Below are 23,748 nucleotides of genomic sequence, written 5' to 3'. Positions count from 1 at the left end.
ACTACACCATTCCTAGAGAACTCAAACTACACCATTTCTAGAGAACTCAAACTACACCATTCCTAGAGAACTCAAACTACAACATTCCAAGAGAACTCAAACTACACCATTCCTAGAGAACTCAAACTACACCATTCCTAGAGAACTCAAACTACACCATTCCTAGAGAACTCAAACTACACCATTCCCAGAGAACTCAAACTACACCATTCTCAGAGAACTCAAACTACACCATTTCCAGAGGACTCGAACAACACCATTTCCAGAGGACTCGAACAACACCATTCCCAGAGGACTTGAATTACACCATTCTCATAGAACTCAAACTACAGCATTCCCAGAAGACATTAGCTACACCATATGGAAAGGACTTCAGTTACACCATTCCCAGAAAATTCAAACTAAAGAATTCCCAAAGGACTCAAACTACACCATTCCAATAGAATTCCAGCTATCCCATTTCCAGATAGATTCAAACCACACCATTTCCAGACAGATGAAAACTACGCTATTCCCAGAGGACTCAAGCTATCTTGTTCCCAGAGGACTCAAACTACACCATTTTCAGACGGAATTCTGAATGTGTACTTGAATGGCTACATATTACTACACATTTCTCAATTCTATGATAACCTTCACCATTTCTGAAATCAGACATTCATTGTGTTGTCTGTAGAGTGCTTTAAGCACTATGATAAATTAATGTATTTTCCTTTTATAGATCCTCTTTCAAATCTACGAATCATCAGACGCTATTCAATTGTAACTCATTGAATTTAAGTGACTGACCTCTCAAACTATCTAATTATAATACAATGAAGTGAGTTAAGGGTATTATATAATGTAATGTATTGTTGGATGTAATTATAATACAATGAAGTGAGTTACGGGTATTATATAATGTAATGTATTGTTGGATCTCATCATTATGATAATACAATGAAGTGAGTTAAGGGTATTATATAAGGTAATGTATTGTTATCATTATGATAATACAATGAAGTGAGTTAAGGGTATTATATAAGGTAATGTATTGTTGGATCTCATCATTATGATAATACAATGAAGTGAGTTATGGGTATTGTTAAGGATTCATACACTCCAAGCAACTTCTTATCAGTATATAACCACACAGTAAAGCAATAACAGCACAAATGGAAAGCTTGATAGTTTTTTACATTATACTATTTAGAGACGTGTATATATCAGTGACTATGGGACATGTACAGAGGATATAAACTGAATATAAGGAGCAGTATAAACATCAGAAATTTTCTCTTTGATTCTCACTTGTCATTGATTAGACAATTATATCAAAAGGATACAACATAACCTGCTATCTGCCAGTCATCAGGAAGGGCGGGAACAAAGGTTGTGAAGTAGAAGAATGCAAAGTAGATGACAGCGAACCAGGCTACACACTGTAAGGGGTGTGGAGGCAGTGTCCAGCCATTGATCCGTGCCCGGGGGCGGGGCCGACGCAACCTCTGGGGCGGGGGCATTCTCCTACATTACAACCTAAAACATAAAAATGGTCAAATTACATAAAGAGTTTTATTTATTATGAAAAGGAGGCCAAATTACATGTAAGCTGCTGTACAATAAATACACTAACCATTGAAATCTATACTAGAACTGTACTGTAGTATACACATAATAAACACAATATACAAATCTGTACTGGTATCCACACAATATACAAATCTGTACTGGTATAGATACAATATACAAATCTGTACTGGTATACACACAATATACAAATCTGTACTAGTATACACACAATATACAAATCTGTACTGGTATACACACAATATACAAATCTGTACTGGTATAGATACAATATACAAATCTGTACTGGTATAGATACAATATACAAATCTGTACTGGTATACACACAATATACAAATCTGTACTGGTATACACACAATATACAAATCTGTACTGGTATACACACACTATACAAATCTGTACTGGTATACACACAATATACAAATCTGTACTGGTATACACACAATATACAAATCTGTACTGGTATACACACAATATACAAATCTGTACTGGTATACACACAATATACAAATCTGTACTGGTATACACACAATATACAAATCTGTACTGGTATACACACACTATACAAATCTGTACTGGTATACACACAATATACAAATCTGTACTGGTATACACACAATATACAAATCTGTACTGGTATACACACACTATACAAATCTGTACTGGTATACACACAATATACAAATCTGTACTGGTATACACACAATATACAAATCTGTACTGGTATACACACAATATACAAATCTGTACTGGTATACACACAATATACAAATATGTACTGGTATACACACAATATACAAATCTATACTGGTATACACACAATATACAAATCTGTACTGGTATACACACAATATACAAATCTGTACTGGTATACACACAATATACAAATCTGTACTGGTATACACACAACAAACACAATATACAAATCTGTACTGGTATAGATACAATATACAAATCTGTACTGGTATACACACAATATACAAATCTGTACTGGTACTGTACTGGTATACACACAACAAACACAATATACAAATATGTACTGGTATACACACAATATACAAATCTATACTGGTATACACACAATATACAAATCTGTACTGGTATACACACAATATACAAATCTATACTGGTATACACACAATATACAAATCTGTACTGGTACTGTACTGGTATACACACAACAAACACAATATACAAATATGTACTGGTATACACACAATATACAAATCTATACTGGTATACACACAATATACAAATATGTACTGGTATACACACAATATACAAATCTGTACTGGTATACACACAATATACAAATATGTACTGGTATACACACAATATACAAATCTGTACTGGTATACACACAATATACAAATCTGTACTGGTATACACACAATATACAAATCTGTACTGGTATAGATACAATATACAAATCTGTACTGGTATACACACACTATACAAATCTGTACTGGTATACACACACTATACAAATCTGTACTGGTATACACACAATATACAAATCTATACTGGTATAGATACAATATACAAATCTGTACTGGTATACACACAATATACAAATCTGTACTGGTATACACACAATATACAAATCTGTACTGGTATACACACAATACACAAATCTGTACTGGTATACACACAATATACAAATCTGTACTGGTATACACACAATATACAAATCTGTACTGGTATACACACAATATACCAATCTGTACTGGTATAGATACAATATACAAATCTGAACTGATATACACACAATATACAAATCTGTACTGGTATACACACAATATACAAATCTGTACTGGTACTGTACTGGTATACACACAACAAACACAATATACAAATCTGTACTGGTATACACACAATATACAAATATGTACTGGTATACACACAATATACAAATCTGTACTGGTATACACACAATATACAAATCTGTACTAGTATACACACAATATACAAATCTGTACTGGTATAGATACAATATACAAATCTGTCCTGGTATACACACACTATACAAATCTGTACTGGTATACACACAATATACAAATCTGTACTGGTATACACACAATATACAAATCTGTACTGGTATACACACAATATACAAATCTGTACTGGTATACACACAATATACAAATCTGTACTGGTATACACACAATATACAAATCTGTCCTGGTATACACACAATATACAAATCTGTACTGGTATACACACAATATACAAATCTGTACTGGTATAGATACAATATACAAATCTGTACTGGTATACACACAATATACAAATATGTACTGGTATACACACAATATACAAATCTGTACTGGTATAGATACAATATACAAATCTGAACTGGTATACACACAATATACAAATATGTACTGGTATACACACAATATACAAATCTGTACTGGTATACACACAATATACAAATCTGTACTGGTATAGATACAATATACAAATATGTACTGGTATAGATACAATATACAAATCTGTACTGGTATACACACAATATACAAATCTATACTGGTATAGATACAATATACAAATCTGAACTGGTATACACACAATATACAAATATGTACTGGTATACACACAATATACAAATCTGTACTGGTATAGACACAATATACAAATCTGAACTGGTATACACACAATATACAAATCTGTACTGGTATACACACAATATACAAATCTGTACTGGTACTGTACTGGTATACACACAACAAACACAATATACAAATCTGTACTGGTATACACACAATATACAAATCTGTACTGGTATACACACAATATACAAATCTGTACTGGTATACACACAACAAACACAATATACAAATCTGTACTAGTACCATACTAAGTACACACATAATGCTATAATATGGAAATAATCCTCATCAGTGTGACAACACCATAATAAATCTGAAATATCAATGTCACATTATGATTTTAGAATTGATGTCATGCTGTAGTCATTTTAGTAAAAATGTCTTAATTCCATGCATTGGAAAATGATTAGTTCAGATTGTAATAAACAGTATATCTAACACTTTAGCTTGTGTAATATCAAACTTGTTTATTAATTTCTATGAAATTAATAATCTTGTTCAATAAATTTTATATTTCATGAACACAAGTGTCGGATCCCCTATATTTCATGGTTTTCAAGAAATATGAAATGTTATTATGACCCTTTAACTGTGTTATTAGACTCTGATGTGGTAATACACCATTCCTTTTAGTCAGCAGGTTTCCGTTTACGTATGACTCAGTCCCTGTATGGTAAACATGTATTTTAAAAACTCATTAGCTTGGATTCGAATGTAGGGAAAAGAACCTAATTATGTGGGTTGGAATGGTTGACATTAATGGATTACACATACACCAACATCACCAATCAGCTAAAACACTGCTCAAGGATTCCAAAGTAAACATTGATTTTATGAAGAAAGTGGAGCAGACATGAAGGAAACCGTTAAAACTGAGAACATGTTGGAGATAATGACTATAATCAATATCATCCTCTCTAACACAGTATTTTGGAATAAATCCTAAATATTTTTTTTTAACTGTGATATCTAAAGGTACATGACGTACATATAACGTCAGTAGAGCAGACCTCCGATTAAACTTACGGTCACTCTAGCAAGGTTTACAAGAAAACATCTGACAACTTAGTTCTTGTCCTGGTTCATAAACAACTCAGCTGTTTGTTGGCCACAGTCAGACACCAGTGACAGTAAGATACAAGCCACAGTCAGACACCAGTGACAGTAAGATACAAGTCACAGTCAGACACCAGCGACAGTAAGATACAAGTCACAGTCAGACACCAGCGACAGTAAGATACAAGTCACAGTCAGACACCAGTGACAGTAAGATACAAGTCACAGTCAGACACCAGTGACAGTATTATACAAGTCACAGTCAGACACCAGTGAGAGTAAGATACAAGTCACAGTTAGACACCAGTGACAGTAAGATACAAGTCACAGTTAGACACCAGTGAGAGTAAGATACAAGTCAGTCAGACACCGGTGACAGTAACATACAAGTCACAGTCAGACACCAGTGACAGTAAGATACAAGTCACAGTTAGACACCAGTGACAGTAAGATACAAGTCACAGTTAGACACCAGTGAGAGTAAGATACAAGTCACAGTCAGACACCAGTGACAGTAACATACAAGTCACAGTCAGACACCAGTGACAGTAAGATACAAGTCACAGTCAGACACCAGTGACAGTAACATACAAGTCACAGTCAGACACCAGTGACAGTAACATACAAGTCACAGTTAGACACCAGTGACAGTAACATACAAGTCACAATCAGACACCAGTGAGAGTAAGATACAAGTCACAGTCAGACACCGGTGACAGTATTATACAAGTCACAGTCAGACACCGGTGACAGTAAGATACAAGTCACAGTCAGACACCAGTGACAGTAAGATACAAGTCACAGTCAGACACCAGTGACAGTAACATACAAGTCACAGTCAGACACCAGTGACAGTAAGATACAAGTCACAGTTAGACACCAGTGAGAGTAAGATACAAGTCACAGTTAGACACCAGTGACAGTAAGATACAAGTCACAGTCAGACACCAGTGACAGTAAGATACAAGCCACAGTCAGACACCAGTGACAGTAAGATACAAGTCACAGTCAGACACCAGCGACAGTAAGATACAAGTCACAGTCAGACACCAGCGACAGTAAGATACAAGTCACAGTCAGACACCAGTGACAGTAAGATACAAGTCACAGTCAGACACCAGTGACAGTATTATACAAGTCACAGTCAGACACCAGTGAGAGTAAGATACAAGTCACAGTTAGACACCAGTGACAGTAAGATACAAGTCACAGTTAGACACCAGTGAGAGTAAGATACAAGTCAGTCAGACACCGGTGACAGTAACATACAAGTCACAGTCAGACACCAGTGACAGTAAGATACAAGTCACAGTTAGACACCAGTGACAGTAAGATACAAGTCACAGTTAGACACCAGTGAGAGTAAGATACAAGTCACAGTCAGACACCAGTGACAGTAACATACAAGTCACAGTCAGACACCAGTGACAGTAAGATACAAGTCACAGTCAGACACCAGTGACAGTAACATACAAGTCACAGTCAGACACCAGTGACAGTAACATACAAGTCACAGTTAGACACCAGTGACAGTAACATACAAGTCACAATCAGACACCAGTGAGAGTAAGATACAAGTCACAGTCAGACACCGGTGACAGTATTATACAAGTCACAGTCAGACACCGGTGACAGTAAGATACAAGTCACAGTCAGACACCAGTGACAGTAAGATACAAGTCACAGTCAGACACCAGTGACAGTAACATACAAGTCACAGTCAGACACCAGTGACAGTAAGATACAAGTCACAGTTAGACACCAGTGAGAGTAAGATACAAGTCACAGTTAGACACCAGTGACAGTAAGATACAAGTCACAGTCAGACACCAGTGACAGTAAGATACAAGTCACATTCAGACACCAGTGACAGTAAGATACAAGTCACAGTCAGACACCAGTGACAGTAAGATACAAGTCACAGTCAGACACCAGTGACAGTAAGATACAAGTCACAATCAGACACCAGCGACAGTAACATACAAGTCACAGTCAGACACCAGTGACAGTAAGATACAAGTCACAGTCAGACACCAGTGACAGTAAGATACAAGTCACAATCAGACACCAGCGACAGTAACATACAAGTCACAGTCAGACATCAGTGACAGAAACATACAAGTCACAGTCAGACACCAGTGACAGTAAGATACAAGTCACAGTCAGACACCGGTGACAGTAACATACGAGTCACAGTCAGACATCAGTGACAGAAACATACAAGTCACAGTCAGACACCAGTGACAGTAAGATACAAGTCACAGTTAGACACCAGTGACAGTAACATACAAGTCACAGTCAGACACCAGTGACAGTAACATACAAGCCACAGTTAGACACCAGTGACAGAAACATACAAGTCACAGTCAGACACCAGTGACAGTAAGATACAAGTCACAGTCAGACACCAGTGACAGTAACATACAAGTCACAGTCAGACACCAGTGACAGTAACATACAAGTCACAGTCAGACACCAGTGACAGTAAGATACAAGTCACAGTCAGACACCAGTGACAGTAAGATACAAGCCACAGTTAGACACCAGTGAGAGTAAGATACAAGTCACAGTCAGACACCAGTGACAGTAAGATACAAGTCACAGTCAGACACCAGTGACAGTAACATACAAGTCACAGTCAGACACCAGTGACAGTAAGATACAAGTCACAGTCAGACACCAGTGACAGTAAGATACAAGTCACAGTTAGACACCAGTGACAGTAAGATACAAGCCACAGTCAGACAACAGTGACAGTAAGATACAAGTCACAGTCAGACACCAGTGACAGTAACATACAAGTCACAGTCAGACACCAGTGACAGAAACATACAAGTCACAGTCAGACACCAGTGACAGTAAGATACAAGCCACAGTTAGACACCAGTGACAGTAAGATACAAGCCACAGTTAGACACCAGTGACAGTAAGATACAAGCCACAGTTAGACACCAGTGACAGTAAGATACAAGTCACAGTCAGACACCAGTGACAGTAACATACAAGTCACAGTCAGACACCAGTGACAGTAACATACAAGTCACAGTCAGACACCAGTGACAGTAAGATACAAGTCACAGTCAGACACCAGTGACAGTAAGATACAAGTCACAGTTAGACACCAGTGACAGTAAGATACAAGCCACAGTCAGACAACAGTGACAGTAAGATACAAGTCACAGTCAGACACCAGTGACAGTAACATACAAGTCACAGTCAGACACCAGTGACAGAAACATACAAGTCACAGTCAGACACCAGTGACAGTAACATACAAGTCACAGTCAGACACCAGTGACAGAAACATACAAGTCACAGTCAGACACCAGTGACATAAGATACAAGTCACAGTTAGACACCAGTGACAGTAATATACAAGTCACAGTCAGACACCAGTGACAGTAAGATACAAGTCACAGTCAGACACCAGTGACAGTAAGATACAAGTCACAGTCAGACACCAGCGACAGTAAGATACAAGTCAGTCAGACAACAGTGACAGTAAGATACAAGTCACAGTCAGACACCAGTGACAGTAAGATACAAGTCACAGTCAGACACCAGTGACAGTATTATACAAGTCACAGTCAGACACCGGTGACAGTAACATACAAGTCACAGTCAGACACCAGTGACAGTAAGATACAAGTCAGTCAGACAACAGTGACAGTAAGATACAAGTCACAGTCAGACACCAGTGACAGTAAGACACAAGTCACAGTCAGACACCAGTGACAGTATTATACAAGTCACAGTCAGACACCGGTGACAGTAACATACAAGTCACAGTCAGACACCAGTGACAGTAAGATACAAGTCACAGTCAGACACCAGCGACAGTAAGATACAAGTCACAGTCAGACACCAGTGACAGTAAGATACAAGTCACAGTCAGACACCAGCGACAGTAAGATACAAGTCACAGTCAGACACCAGTGACAGTAACATACAAGTCACAGTTAGACACCAGTGACAGTAACATACAAGTCACAGTCAGACACCAGTGACAGTAAGATACAAGTCACAGTCAGACAACAGTGACAGTAAGATACAAGTCAGTCAGACAACAGTGACAGTAAGATACAAGTCACAGTCAGACACCAGTGACAGTAAGATACAAGTCACAATCAGACACCAGTGACAGTAAGATACAAGTCACAGTTAGACACCAGCGACAGTAAGATACAAGTCACAGTCAGACACCAGTGACAGTAAGATACAAGTCACAGTCAGACAACAGTGACAGTAAGATACAAGTCACAGTCAGACACCAGCGACAGTAAGATACAAGTCAGTCAGACAACAGTGACAGTAAGATACAAGTCACAGTCAGACACCAGCGACAGTAAGATACAAGTCAGTCAGACACCAGTGACAGTAAGATACAAGTCACAGTCAGACACCAGTGACAGTAACATACAAGTCACAGTTAGACACCAGTGACAGTAACATACAAGTCACAGTCAGACACCAGTGACAGTAAGATACAAGTCACAGTCAGACACCAGTGACAGTAAGATACAAGTCACAGTCAGACACCGGTGACAGTAACATACAAGTCACAGTCAGACACCAGTGACAGTAAGATACAAGTCACAGTTAGACACCAGTGACAGTAAGATACAAGTCACATTCAGACACCAGTGACAGTAAGATACAAGTCACAGTCAGACACCAGTGACAGTAACATACAAGTCACAGTCAGACACCAGTGACAGTAAGATACAAGTCACAGTCAGACACCAGTGACAGTAAGATACAAGTCACAGTCAGACACCAGTGACAGTAACATACAAGTCACAATCAGACACCAGCGACAGTAACATACAAGTCACAGTCAGACATCAGTGACAGAAACATACAAGTCACAGTCAGACACCAGTGACAGTAACATACAAGTCACAGTTAGACACCAGTGACAGTAACATACAAGTCACATTCAGACACCAGTGACAGTAACATACAAGTCACAGTCAGACACCAGTGACAGTAACATACAAGTCACAGTCAGACACCAGTGACAGTAAGATACAAGTCACAGTCAGACACCAGTGACAGTAAGATACAAGTCACAGTCAGACACCAGTGACAGTAAGATACAAGTCACAGTCAGACACCAGTGACAGTAACATACAAGTCACAGTCAGACACCAGTGACAGTAAGATACAAGTCACAGTTAAACACAAATCACAGTTAGACACAAGCCACAGTTAGACACAAGTCACAGTTAGACACGAGCCACAGTTTGACACACAAGTCACAGTTAGACACACAAGTCACAGTTAGACACACAAGTCACGGTTAGACACACAAGCCACAGTTAGACACACAAGCCACAGTTAGACACACAAGCCACAGTTAGACACACAAGTCACAGTTAGACACACAAGCCACAATTAGACACACAAGCCACAGTTAGACACACAAGTCACAGTTAGACACACAAGCCACATTTAGACACACAAGCCACAATTAGACACACAAGCCACAGTTAGACACACAAGTCACGGTTAGACACACAAGTCACGGTTAGACACACAAGCCACATTTAGACACACAAGCCACAATTAGACACACAAGCCACAGTTAGACACACAAGTCACGGTTAGACACACAAGCCACAGTTAGACACACAAGTCACGGTTAGACACACAAGCCACATTTAGACACACAAGCCACAATTAGACACACAAGCCACAGTTAGACACACAAGTCACGGTTAGACACACAAGCCACAGTTAGACACACAAGCCACAGTTAGACACACAAGTCACGGTTAGACACACAAGCCACAGTTAGACAGACAAACCACAGTTAGACACACAAACCACAGTTAGACACACAAGTCACGGTTAGACACACAAGCCACAGTTAGACACACAAGCCACAGTTAGACACACAAGTCACGGTTAGACACACAAGCCACAGTTAGACACACAAGCCACAGTTAGACACACAAGCCACAGTTAGACACACAAGTCACGGTTCGACACACAAGCCACATTTAGACACACAAGCCACAATTAGACACACAAGCCACAGTTAGACACACAAGTCACGGTTAGACACACAAGCCACAGTTAGACACACAAGCCACAGTTAGACACACAAGTCACGGTTAGACACACAAGCCACAGTTAGACACACAAACCACAGTTAGACACACAAACCACAGTTAGACACACAAGTCACAGTTAGACACACAAGCCACAATTAGACACAATCCATGGTTAGACACAAGTCACTGCTAGACATGAGCCACAGTTAGATACAATCCATGGTTAGACACAAGTCACGATTAGACACAAGCCACAGTTAGACACAATCCATTGTTAGACACACAAGTCACAGTTAGACACACAAGCCACAGTTAGACACACATGCCACAGTTAGACACAATCCATTGTTAGACACAAATGACAGTTAGACACACAAGTCACAGTCAGACACGAGCCACAGTTAGACACCAGTGACAGTAACATACAAGTCACAGTCAGACACCAGTGACAGTAACATACAAGCCACAGTTAGACACCAGTGACAGAAACATACAAGTCACAGTCAGACACCAGTGACAGTAAGATACAAGTCACAGTCAGACACCAGTGACAGTAAGATACAAGTCACAGTCAGACACCAGTGACAGTAAGATACAAGTCACAGTCAGACACCAGTGACAGTAAGATACAAGTCACAGTCAGACACCAGTGACAGTAAGATACAAGTCACAGTCAGACACCAGTGACAGTAAGATACAAGCCACAGTTAGACACCAGTGAGAGTAAGATACAAGTCACAGTCAGACACCAGTGACAGTAAGATACAAGTCACAGTCAGACAACAGTGACAGTAAGATACAAGTCACAGTCAGACACCAGTGACAGTAACATACAAGTCACAGTCAGACACCAGTGACAGAAACATACAAGTCACAGTCAGACACCAGTGACAGTAAGATACAAGCCACAGTTAGACACCAGTGACAGTAAGATACAAGCCACAGTTAGACACCAGTGAGAGTAAGATACAAGTCACAGTCAGACACCAGTGACAGTAAGATACAAGTCACAGTCAGACACCAGTGACAGTAACATACAAGTCACAGTCAGACACCAGTGACAGTAAGATACAAGTCACAGTCAGACACCAGTGACAGTAAGATACAAGTCACAGTTAGACACCAGTGACAGTAAGATACAAGCCACAGTCAGACAACAGTGACAGTAAGATACAAGTCACAGTCAGACACCAGTGACAGTAACATACAAGTCACAGTCAGACACCAGTGACAGAAACATACAAGTCACAGTCAGACACCAGTGACAGTAATATACAAGTCACAGTCAGACACCAGTGACAGTAAGATACAAGTCACAGTCAGACACCAGTGACAGTAAGATACAAGTCACAGTCAGACACCAGCGACAGTAAGATACAAGTCAGTCAGAAGTCACAGTCAGACACCAGTGACAGTAAGATACAAGTCACAGTCAGACACCAGTGACAGTAAGATACAAGTCACAGTCAGACACCAGCGACAGTAAGATACAAGTCAGTCAGACAACAGTGACAGTAAGATACAAGTCACAGTCAGACACCAGTGACAGTAAGATACAAGTCACAGTCAGACACCAGTGACAGTATTATACAAGTCACAGTCAGACACCGGTGACAGTAACATACAAGTCACAGTCAGACACCAGTGACAGTAAGATACAAGTCAGTCAGACAACAGTGACAGTAAGATACAAGTCACAGTCAGACACCAGTGACAGTAAGACACAAGTCACAGTCAGACACCAGTGACAGTATTATACAAGTCACAGTCAGACACCGGTGACAGTAACATACAAGTCACAGTCAGACACCAGTGACAGTAAGATACAAGTCACAGTCAGACACCAGCGACAGTAAGATACAAGTCACAGTCAGACACCAGTGACAGTAAGATACAAGTCACAGTCAGACACCAGCGACAGTAAGATACAAGTCACAGTCAGACACCAGTGACAGTAAGATACAAGTCACAGTCAGACACCAGTGACAGTAAGATACAAGTCACAATCAGACACCAGTGACAGTAAGATACAAGTCACAGTCAGACAACAGTGACAGTAAGATACAAGTCACAGTCAGACAACAGTGACAGTAAGATACAAGTCACAGTCAGACACCAGTGACAGTAACATACAAGTCACAGTCAGACACCAGTGACAGTAACATACAAGTCACAGTCAGACACCAGTGACAGTAACATACAAGTCACAGTCAGACACCAGTGACAGAAACATACAAGTCACAGTCAGACACCAGTGACAGTAAGATACAAGTCACAGTTAGACACCAGTGACAGTAACATACAAGTCACAGTCAGACACCAGTGACAGTAAGATACAAGTCACAGTCAGACACCAGTGACAGTAAGATACAAGTCAGTCAGACAACAGTGACAGTAAGATACAAGTCACAGTCAGACACCAGTGACAGTAAGATACAAGTCACAATCAGACACCAGTGACAGTAAGATACAAGTCACAGTTAGACACCAGCGACAGTAAGATACAAGTCACAGTCAGACACCAGTGACAGTAAGATACAAGTCACAGTCAGACAACAGTGACAGTAAGATACAAGTCACAGTCAGACACCAGCGACAGTAAGATACAAGTCAGTCAGACAACAGTGACAGTAAGATACAAGTCACAGTCAGACACCAGCGACAGTAAGATACAAGTCAGTCAGACACCAGTGAGAGTAAGATACAAGTCACAGTCAGACACCAGTGACAGTAACATACAAGTCACAGTTAGACACCAGTGACAGTAACATACAAGTCACAGTCAGACACCAGTGACAGTAAGATACAAGTCACAGTCAGACACCAGTGACAGTAAGATACAAGTCACAGTCAGACACCGGTGACAGTAACATACAAGTCACAGTCAGACACCAGTGACAGTAAGATACAAGTCACAGTTAGACACCAGTGACAGTAAGATACAAGTCACATTCAGACACCAGTGACAGTAAGATACAAGTCACAGTCAGACACCAGTGACAGTAACATACAAGTCACAGTCAGACACCAGTGACAGTAAGATACAAGTCACAGTCAGACACCAGTGACAGTAAGATACAAGTCACAGTCAGACACCAGTGATAGTAACATACAAGTCACAATCAGACACCAGCGACAGTAACATACAAGTCACAGTCAGACATCAGTGACAGAAACATACAAGTCACAGTCAGACACCAGTGACAGTAACATACAAGTCACAGTTAGACACCAGTGACAGTAACATACAAGTCACATTCAGACACCAGTGACAGTAACATACAAGTCACAGTCAGACACCAGTGACAGTAACATACAAGTCACAGTCAGACACCAGTGACAGTAAGATACAAGTCACAGTTAAACACAAATCACAGTTAGACACAAGCCACAGTTGGACACAAGTCACAGTTAGACACGAGCCACAGTTTGACACACAAGTCACAGTTAGACACACAAGTCACAGTTAGACACACAAGTCACGGTTAGACACACAAGCCACAGTTAGACACACAAGCCACAGTTAGACACACAAGCCACAGTTAGACACACAAGTCACAGTTAGACACACAAGCCACAATTAGACACACAAGCCACAGTTAGACACACAAGTCACGGTTAGACACACAAGCCACATTTAGACACACAAGCCACAATTAGACACACAAGCCACAGTTAGACACACAAGTCACGGTTAGACACACAAGTCACGGTTAGACACACAAGCCACATTTAGACACACAAGCCACAATTAGACACACAAGCCACAGTTAGACACACAAGTCACGGTTAGACACACAAGCCACAGTTAGACACACAAGTCACGGTTAGACACACAAGCCACATTTAGACACACAAGCCACAATTAGACACACAAGCCACAGTTAGACACACAAGTCACGGTTAGACACACAAGCCACAGTTAGACACACAAACCACAGTTAGACACACAAACCACAGTTAGACACACAAGTCACGGTTAGACACACAAGCCACAGTTAGACACACAAGCCACAGTTAGACACACAAGTCACGGTTAGACACACAAGCCACAGTTAGACACACAAGCCACAGTTAGACACACAAGCCACAGTTAGACACACAAGTCACGGTTCGACACACAAGCCACATTTAGACACACAAGCCACAATTAGACACACAAGCCACAGTTAGACACACAAGTCACGGTTAGACACACAAGCCACAGTTAGACACACAAGCCACAGTTAGACACACAAGTCACGGTTAGACACACAAGCCACAGTTAGACACACAAACCACAGTTAGACACACAAACCACAGTTAGACACACAAGTCACAGTTAGACACACAAGCCACAATTAGACACACAAGCCACAATTAGACACAATCCATGGTTAGACACAAGTCACTGCTAGACATGAGCCACAGTTAGATACAATCCATGGTTAGACACAAGTCACGATTAGACACAAGCCACAGTTAGACACAATCCATTGTTAGACACACAAGTCACAGTTAGACACACAAGCCACAGTTAGACACACATGCCACAGTTAGACACAATCCATTGTTAGACACAAATGACAGTTAGACACACAAGTCACAGTTAGACACGAGCCACAGTTAGACACACAAGCCACAGTCAGACACGAGCCACAGTTAGACACTCAAGCCACAGTTCGACACGAGCCACAGTTAGACACACAAGCCACAGTTAGACATGAGCCACAGTTAGACACGAGCCACAGTTAGACTCAAGCCACGGTTAGACATGAGCCACAGTTAGACATGAGCTACAGTAAGACACAAGCCACGGTTAGACATGAGCAACAGTTAGACACAAGCCACGGTTAGACATGAGCCACAGTTAGACACGAGCCACAGTTAGACATGAGCCACAGTTAGACACGAGCCACAGTTAGACATGAGCCACAGTTAGACACGAGCCACAGTTAGACACAAGCCACGGTTAGACATGAGCCACAGTTAGACACGAGCCACAGTTAGACTCAAGCCACGGTTAGACATGAGCCACAGTTAGACATGAGCCACAGTAAGACACAAGCCACGGTTAGACATGAGCCACAGTTAGACACAAGCCACGGTTAGACATGAGCCACAGTTAGACACGAGCCACAGTTAGACATGAGCCACAGTTAGACACGAGCCACAGTTAGACATGAGCCACAGTTAGACACGAGCCACGGTTAGACATGAGCCACAGTTAGACATGAGCCACAGTTAGACACAAGCCACAGTTAGACATGAGCCATAGTTAGACACGAGCCACAGTTAGACACGAGTCACAGTTAGACACAAGCCACGGTTAGACACGAGCCACAGTTAGACACAAGCCACGGTTAGACATGAGCCACATGTAATACTTAGTACTTACATGTACAGTAACACTAATGTTTTATCACTAGGGATTTTCAGTTAACATATTTTAAATCCACCTATATAACATATGAGCCACAGTTAGACACGAGCCACAGTTAGACACAAGCCACAGTTAGACATGAGCCATAGTTAGACACGAGCCACGGTTAGACACAAGCCACGGTTAGACATGAGCCACATGTAATACTTAGTACTTACATGTACAGTAACACTAATGTTTTATCACTAGGGATTTTCAGTTAACATATTTTAAATCCACCTATATAACACATTCCTGAAGTTCTAGGTGTACTTGATTCTGATAACAAGATGCACTACATGCTTGTCACATAGCCATCACACAAGTCTCTCAAACCCAAATGTAATATACATGTAAAAGTATGTACATATGTATATATCTAAAAAATATGTTTCTCAAACATCAGTATTTGTGGAAACAATAAAATTGTTTTAAAATCAACAACAAGTCTGGAAACATATTTTATTTATTTAAAACTGGGTTGAGGGTACTCTAGGTGATTAACTGGCCATAGATGTGCCTGGGAATAGGTAACACACTACAGTATGACAGCCTGGCCATGGGCGATTTTTTTGTTAAGTAAATAACTCCTGTATTATGATATGCATAAAAAATGAAAAAATAAATGTACACTATAATTGGTATATTCAGTATGAAGTAGTACATACAGGCTTCACATTTAATAAAACAAAAATCAATAAATTGGTTCCGGATTTCAAATTTCCGGATTTTCCGAAAGTGTACATGTGTTTACACAGGAAATTTAGTTTTGCCTATAGCGAAAAATGGAAGCCCACAGAAAAGGTAACATAGCAGGAAAACTTAATTTACAACATATGTCAAAACAAGATTAATTCTGCCTTTGGGATAGAGATGTTTAATTTTAAATAGGTTTCAGAAAAAAAAATTGTGTAGAGAATTGTGCCATTTTGGGTCAAATATCATAATATTTTGCAATTTTTGAGAATTTTTTAAGCTGTTGCCATGGAATTCACAGCTCTAAAAATCGCAGAAAATATCAGTTTACTTATCCTTCAGAGCTCTATTAAAATTGCAAATGTTGTATAGATTACAAATATATATACTTTATTAGAGGTTATATGTAAGGGTTAACTGGCAATGTTTACATATCTAAAACATGTGCCATATTTTTCAGAATTGGGCATTTTTACTGTACACTGCTACCAAATATACAGGACGGAGTGGAAAATCAAACAACTCTTCTCTTTATTTCATAAAACAATCAAATTAGTATCTTTTAAATCATGTGGTTACAATACTGGCAAAATTACTACAAAAAATGGCATCAATTGAATAAATCACCTAGTTATAATACTGACATAATTACTACCACAAAAATGATCAAATTAGCATTGATTTATTAAACCAAATGGTAATTACAATTTTGACATAATTACTACCATAAAATGATTTGTTGTAATGGTTAGCTTTTGAAATATCACTCCAGACATTTGCTCTACCCTGGCACTAGAAATCAGGACCAATCAGCGTATTAATTAATGGCTGGTTTAAAATTTTATGATGCCAAAACTAACTTTCAAGAGTTACTCACAATCACCTGTCAAAAGTATATAATGGCCTGGATTAGATATTTTTGTAGTGATGGTAACTACTAATGTCCAGAGGATATATGAATATATTAAAGCACAACAATCAAATGTATAATAAACATTAAAAGAAAACACCCTGTACAATAGTACATACACCCTAGCACATGTACTAGGCTCCGAGTACTATTGATGAGTTGTTTGTGAATACATTCAAATATCAGACACTAATAAAATAGCTTATCATACATATAAGCGCTTATTCTAAGCCACTTTTCCTTACCTGTGAGGATATAAGCAGGTACATGGCTTGTTGTCAGTACTGCGGTACTGTATTGGGACAACGCTCTTGAAGAGTGTGTGTATTGTCTTGTGACTATTGATTCTCCAACTGTATATTTTATCACTTGCCAGACAATCAATATATGTCCCACTTTTACAACAAACACATCAGACCCCACTGCCATCGTGGCAAGACATTGTCCCAACGGTCTCACAGAACTGTTTTACTGTGTGGCATCTAAGTGGCCGGCTTTCCAGTGGGTGAATGATTATATTGAATGTTGAAGCACATAACTGCTGAAGGAATGCATGCAGAACAGTTAATTCCTCTTGATCAATAGTCATTAAGAATAATGAATCTTAATAAACAAGAAACTGAAAACCAATAATCTGCTTCAATCTCTACCCTTTTGTGTAATTATAACAGAGAATCAATTCAGAGAAATGTCTGTTTCAATGTATGATTGAAATCTTTCTGTTTGAGTTTCGATTTCCATTTCAGGGTTTTCCTGAAATCTTTTGCATAACATTTTAATTTCCATTAGTCTATCCCTCAGTCTTAATGAAGGATAGGTTAAAAAGAAGAGAAATTGATATTCTACCCCTCAATCCAACAGAAGGCTAGGTTACAGAAATTGATAGTCTACCTCTCAATCCCACTGAAGGCTAGGTTACAGAAATTGATAGTCTACCCCTCATTCCCACTGAAGGCTAGGTTACAGAAATTGATATTCTACCTCTCAATCCCACTGAAGGCTAGGTAAGAAATAACAGAAATTGATAGTCTACCCCTCAATCCAACTGAAGGCTAGGTTACAGAAATTGATAGTCTACCCCTCAATCCCACTGAAGGCTAGGTAAGAAATAACAGAAATTGATAGTCTACCCCTCAATCCAACTGAAGGCTAGGTAAGAAAGAACAGAAATTGATAGTCTACCTCTCAATCCAACTGAAGGCTAGGTTAGAAATAACAGAAATTGATAGTCTACCTCTCAATCCAACTGAAGGCTAGGTTAGAAAGAACAGAAATTGATAGTCTACTCCTCAATTCAACTGAAGGCTAGGTTAGAAATAACAGAAATTGGTAGTTTACCCTTCAATCCCACTGAAGACAAAGTTAAACAGAAATCGATAGAAAGCTGTGTTTTTTGGGTTTATCTTTCCATGAACAGCAAGGGTCATTTTGATGCTGGGTATCCTTGTAGTAGCTGGTGGCTACATCACTGAACAACATCAGATTAATCAAGGTAAAAAAACTTGCACAAGAACACAACCACATCAGCACAGACCAATCTCAGACCGGTTTCTCAGCCTTCCAAGAAACACAAACAACTACAGGTAATTACAAGGAGCATCAGACAACTTGAATCTCTACCTAAGATTACTCTGGCTAAAGCTCTAACCAACAGAGCTATCGCAGCCCCTTGGAAGAAGAGATGTTATATAAATACCCCACTGAAGGCAGAGATAGGAAGTACAGAAAATTATAGTCTATCTATCTATATCAGATATATAAAAAGTTTATAAACATATTTAATCCCAGTATAGGAACATTATTCATGACCTGGGCCTTTAGTATATTCAAAAGAAGTTATCCAAACACCAGTGTCGTTGAAAGTAGGTCAAGGTCATTCCTTTCAAAACATGCACAGTCTTTCATTCTATTGTACTGACACAATATAATGGCCCACTGACTCTTGTTAATGACTTGAGAAGAAGTTGTTCATATTTCAACATATTTGATCAGGTTCACAAGTACATGTTCAATTGGTTAAGCGCAAGACTGTAATCCAGAGGTCCTGGGCTCAATCATCTTTAGCGGAGGCATTTCAGCAATAAATTCAATATATCATGCTCTATACGTAGTGTTATAATGGCATCAGTGCCGTGTATCAAAAAGGATGTATATATGTATCACGATTCTTTGGTCATGATACGATATGTATCGCGATACTTGCTATTTCCACAGACTTTTTACCAAACCATGGTGTTTATTCCATAATCTTTCATTTTATTTTGATATATGTCTAATTTACCTTACATCACGATTTTGTTTTCAGAGTGCAGAAAAATAGAAATATTGTTTTTTTGTCAAATGTCACTTTAATTATAAACTACAAGAAACTTGAAACTTAAAATACTGTCAACATAAAGTCTGAAGGCCACTGGTGGCAAAAACAACTGATGGAACTGTTCCCTGGCATCAGCCATGTTTGTTTGAGTTGTGAATGTACATACGATGTTTGATAAAACCACTGTCCATGGGTAGAACTCTTACAGAGTTTTTTTAATGTATCGCAATATCATTAGTGAACATGGTGATGCATCAGTGCTCAGGCCACAATGTGATTCATCGATGCACCAGTGAATTGATACACCTATAATTTGTCACCCATGTGGGGACTCACAAATTATACTAAGCGTTACATATACTTTATAAGCTTTGCTGTAACCTCTGGAAATTCAAGAATAAGTACTTCCCTGGTAGGGGTCAGTATATATGTAACCCTGGTAAATAATAGATACAATATATATAAGTTGACTTGAGAGAACTTCTGCATAAGACTTGTAAGTCAACTTTTTTAACATATATGACATTGTTGACTTTTACCCCGTCACTAAGTATATATCAATCTAATTAAAATCTAGATGGTCATTTTCACTACGTTACATGAACATCTAACAACATCCCATACGGGGTCACGTCAGGGTGACCTTTTGGATTAGCCAATCAAATGATTACTTCCAGAATCTTAGAAGTGAATTTTATTTGTCCGAATTAGAATGACTAGAGTGTGCATAGGTTGCATAATCTGTCAATCAGTTTCAAGTCATTTCGTCCCAGAAAGCATATAGCTACATGTATACATGCTGTGCCGAAATGGTTTGCTTCAGATGCATACTGTCAAGTCATTGTGAATTTAAAACGCGAAGGACATCGAGTAAGTAAAATTGCCAGATTCCAGTTAGGCATACCCGAGTCTACATGCAGGTCAATTTTAAAGAATTTTAATTCAAGGGGAAGCACCGAAAACGCTTGTCGTGGATCGTGGATTGACAAAGAAACGCAACTGCGACAGGTTGAACAACGTCGCAACTGTCTCCGTGAATACTTTTGGCACAGTTCTGTAGGTACAACTTAAAGGCAGCTTTAAAGGCGATATTAACATCGATATCAGAACCATTTGGATTAACTCTCGGTATGTATTTAGATACATTTCTATCAAATCAATTTCAAATTGAGATAGAATACCTTACATTGTTAGATGTACAAATGCTTCGTAACATACAAGTGTGTAACCTGATGGGAGCTGCTGTTAACTTGTATTTATTTCTGGGTTTGAAGACGACCAGGAACGACCATTACAACTTCTTTAATTTTGTTGATAAAAATAGTTTTCAACAATTATTTTGAAAACAAACATCCTAAACTAAGATTAACTCCAACGTATGATTTTTTTTTTTTAATCGAAAAATACATGACTAATGAATAGGTAGTCTTTTAAATCTGGCCGTAATTGCAGATTCCAAAATGAGATATTCACGTTGTTGACATCTACAAAACAGGTAGACTCTACATCCATTTAAAAAAAATAATGTTGGCATAAAAACTAAGAGATTCTATTTAAAAGCCAAGTATATGAAACAGTCAGGAAATTCAAGTGAACACATGGCAATATACGTACCTCAAATGTATAAATAAACGATGAAACGCTAAAATACAGTTTCATGTGACAGTTCTCTCGTCATATATCCACCATTTTGAATCCAAGGTGATAATGTCAACTAAAAAATTACTACGCAGGCTATCGATCGGCTTTTAAGGAATCCAAACATGAACATCAAATGAACAATAGGGAATCGATAATATTACATTATTTCAGAAAAAAAATAAGTTACATTTCCCCCATTTATATAACTATCATAATTGTGAAACTGAAAATTATTACGGACTCTTTTTCTTCAACACCCAAGGGATGTAACTCTACCACGCACTTTGCATTACCGTATTTATTGTAAATATTAACCGTCTAAGTTGAATTGTTAGCTTATAACTTTGTATAAGAATCACTTATTCTTTCTACGTAATTATTTTTAAAACAACAAAGAAAACATGATGGTTTCATTTATAAAATTCTGATTGGGAAAACAAATTTCCACAACGTTGATTTTATAATATTTCTGATACTGTGTACTGTACTGTACCCTTCATCTCAGCATACTAGAATCTACTGTTCCATTATCATGACCTTGCACCTATTGGGAAACTTAAAATTTAAAGATTTAACACATATGACTCCAGTGACCTTGAAAGTATTGGTCAAGGTCATTCCTTTGAACAAACTTGTGTAGCGGGACTGGACTGGGTGATCATCGGTGACCAGGTAGCTCAATTGGTAGCGCATCCGGCTAGTGTTCGGAGGTCCCGGGTTCGAACCCCGGTCTGGCCGCTACATTTTCCCCTCTCCTGTTACAAAATTGGCGCCCAACTAAAATACCCACGGTGGTGGTATAAGGGTCTCGTATGTCTTCGAGGGCGAAGACTAAGAAAAAAGGAGGGAGGTGTGTAGCGGGACTGGACTGGGTGTAATCGGTGACCAGGTAGCTCAATTGGTAGAGCATCCGGCTAGTGTTCGGAGGTCCCGGGTTCGAACCCCGGTCTGGCCACTACATTTTCTCCTCTCCGGTTACACTTGGTACTTCATCCTAGCTTGCTAATGACCAAATATCATTACCATGGGCTTCTTGGTTATTGTGAGGTGTTTTTAAAGATTTTATGCTAAAAATGTAAACAGACACAATGGATGAGACAAAAAGTGATCATAATATCTTATTTCACTTGAGAATTCATCGCGGATGACCAACAAAATTATTTTCACAAAATGAATCCGTCCCATCATTATAATACCCTACAAGACCATATATGTCAACAAGAGATCCCAGAGGGATCTTGGCGCCCACCATTGAATGTTCTTCATAGGTTCCATGTCAGATTGATCTTTTCTCTACTTTTCTCTTCTTCTAAGTCTTACTAATCTGTGTAAATTCAGAAGAAACCTCTAGTACTTTTCAAACAAGGGAAACCTATATATAAAATTTAAGATTTAGGCACCAAGGGGAACCTATATATGGAATTTGAGAAAGATTCCTTCATTACTTTCTGAGAAATAGCGATAACAAACTTCAATTGTCAAAATCC

At 39.0% G+C, this 23,748-nt stretch overlaps 1 protein-coding gene and 1 non-coding gene across 5 annotated transcripts in view; one reads left to right on the top strand and one right to left on the bottom strand.

Annotated features, from left to right (window-relative positions):
- Positions 1-22,545, bottom strand: part of LOC117337351 (probable palmitoyltransferase ZDHHC1) — a 55,777-nt gene extending 33,232 nt beyond the window's left edge. For 3 of the 4 annotated variants that reach the window (XM_033898309.1, XM_033898307.1, XM_033898310.1), the window contains exons 1-2: positions 22,235-22,545; positions 1,326-1,518 (exon numbers count right to left, since the gene is read on the bottom strand). In XM_033898309.1, the coding sequence (XP_033754200.1) occupies positions 1,326-1,502 (177 nt within the window). In that variant the 5' untranslated portion in view covers positions 1,503-1,518; positions 22,235-22,545. Of the gene's footprint in view, positions 1-1,325; positions 1,546-22,234 lie in introns of those variants that run through there. The other variant, XM_033898308.1, reaches the window with a different exon arrangement.
- Positions 22,546-23,144: 599 nt separating this feature from the next.
- Positions 23,145-23,216, top strand: Trnat-agu. Its single transcript has one exon. It is a non-coding gene; the product is annotated as a tRNA-Thr (tRNA).
- The last annotated feature ends 532 nt before the right edge of the window (positions 23,217-23,748 follow it).

Source organism: Pecten maximus, chromosome 11 (assembly GCF_902652985.1).
Source record: "Pecten maximus chromosome 11, xPecMax1.1, whole genome shotgun sequence".
Taxonomy (NCBI): Eukaryota; Metazoa; Mollusca; class Bivalvia; order Pectinida; family Pectinidae; genus Pecten; species Pecten maximus.
The sequence above is the reverse complement of the archived record's forward strand: the minus strand, read 5'-3'. Positions and strand labels throughout refer to the sequence as shown.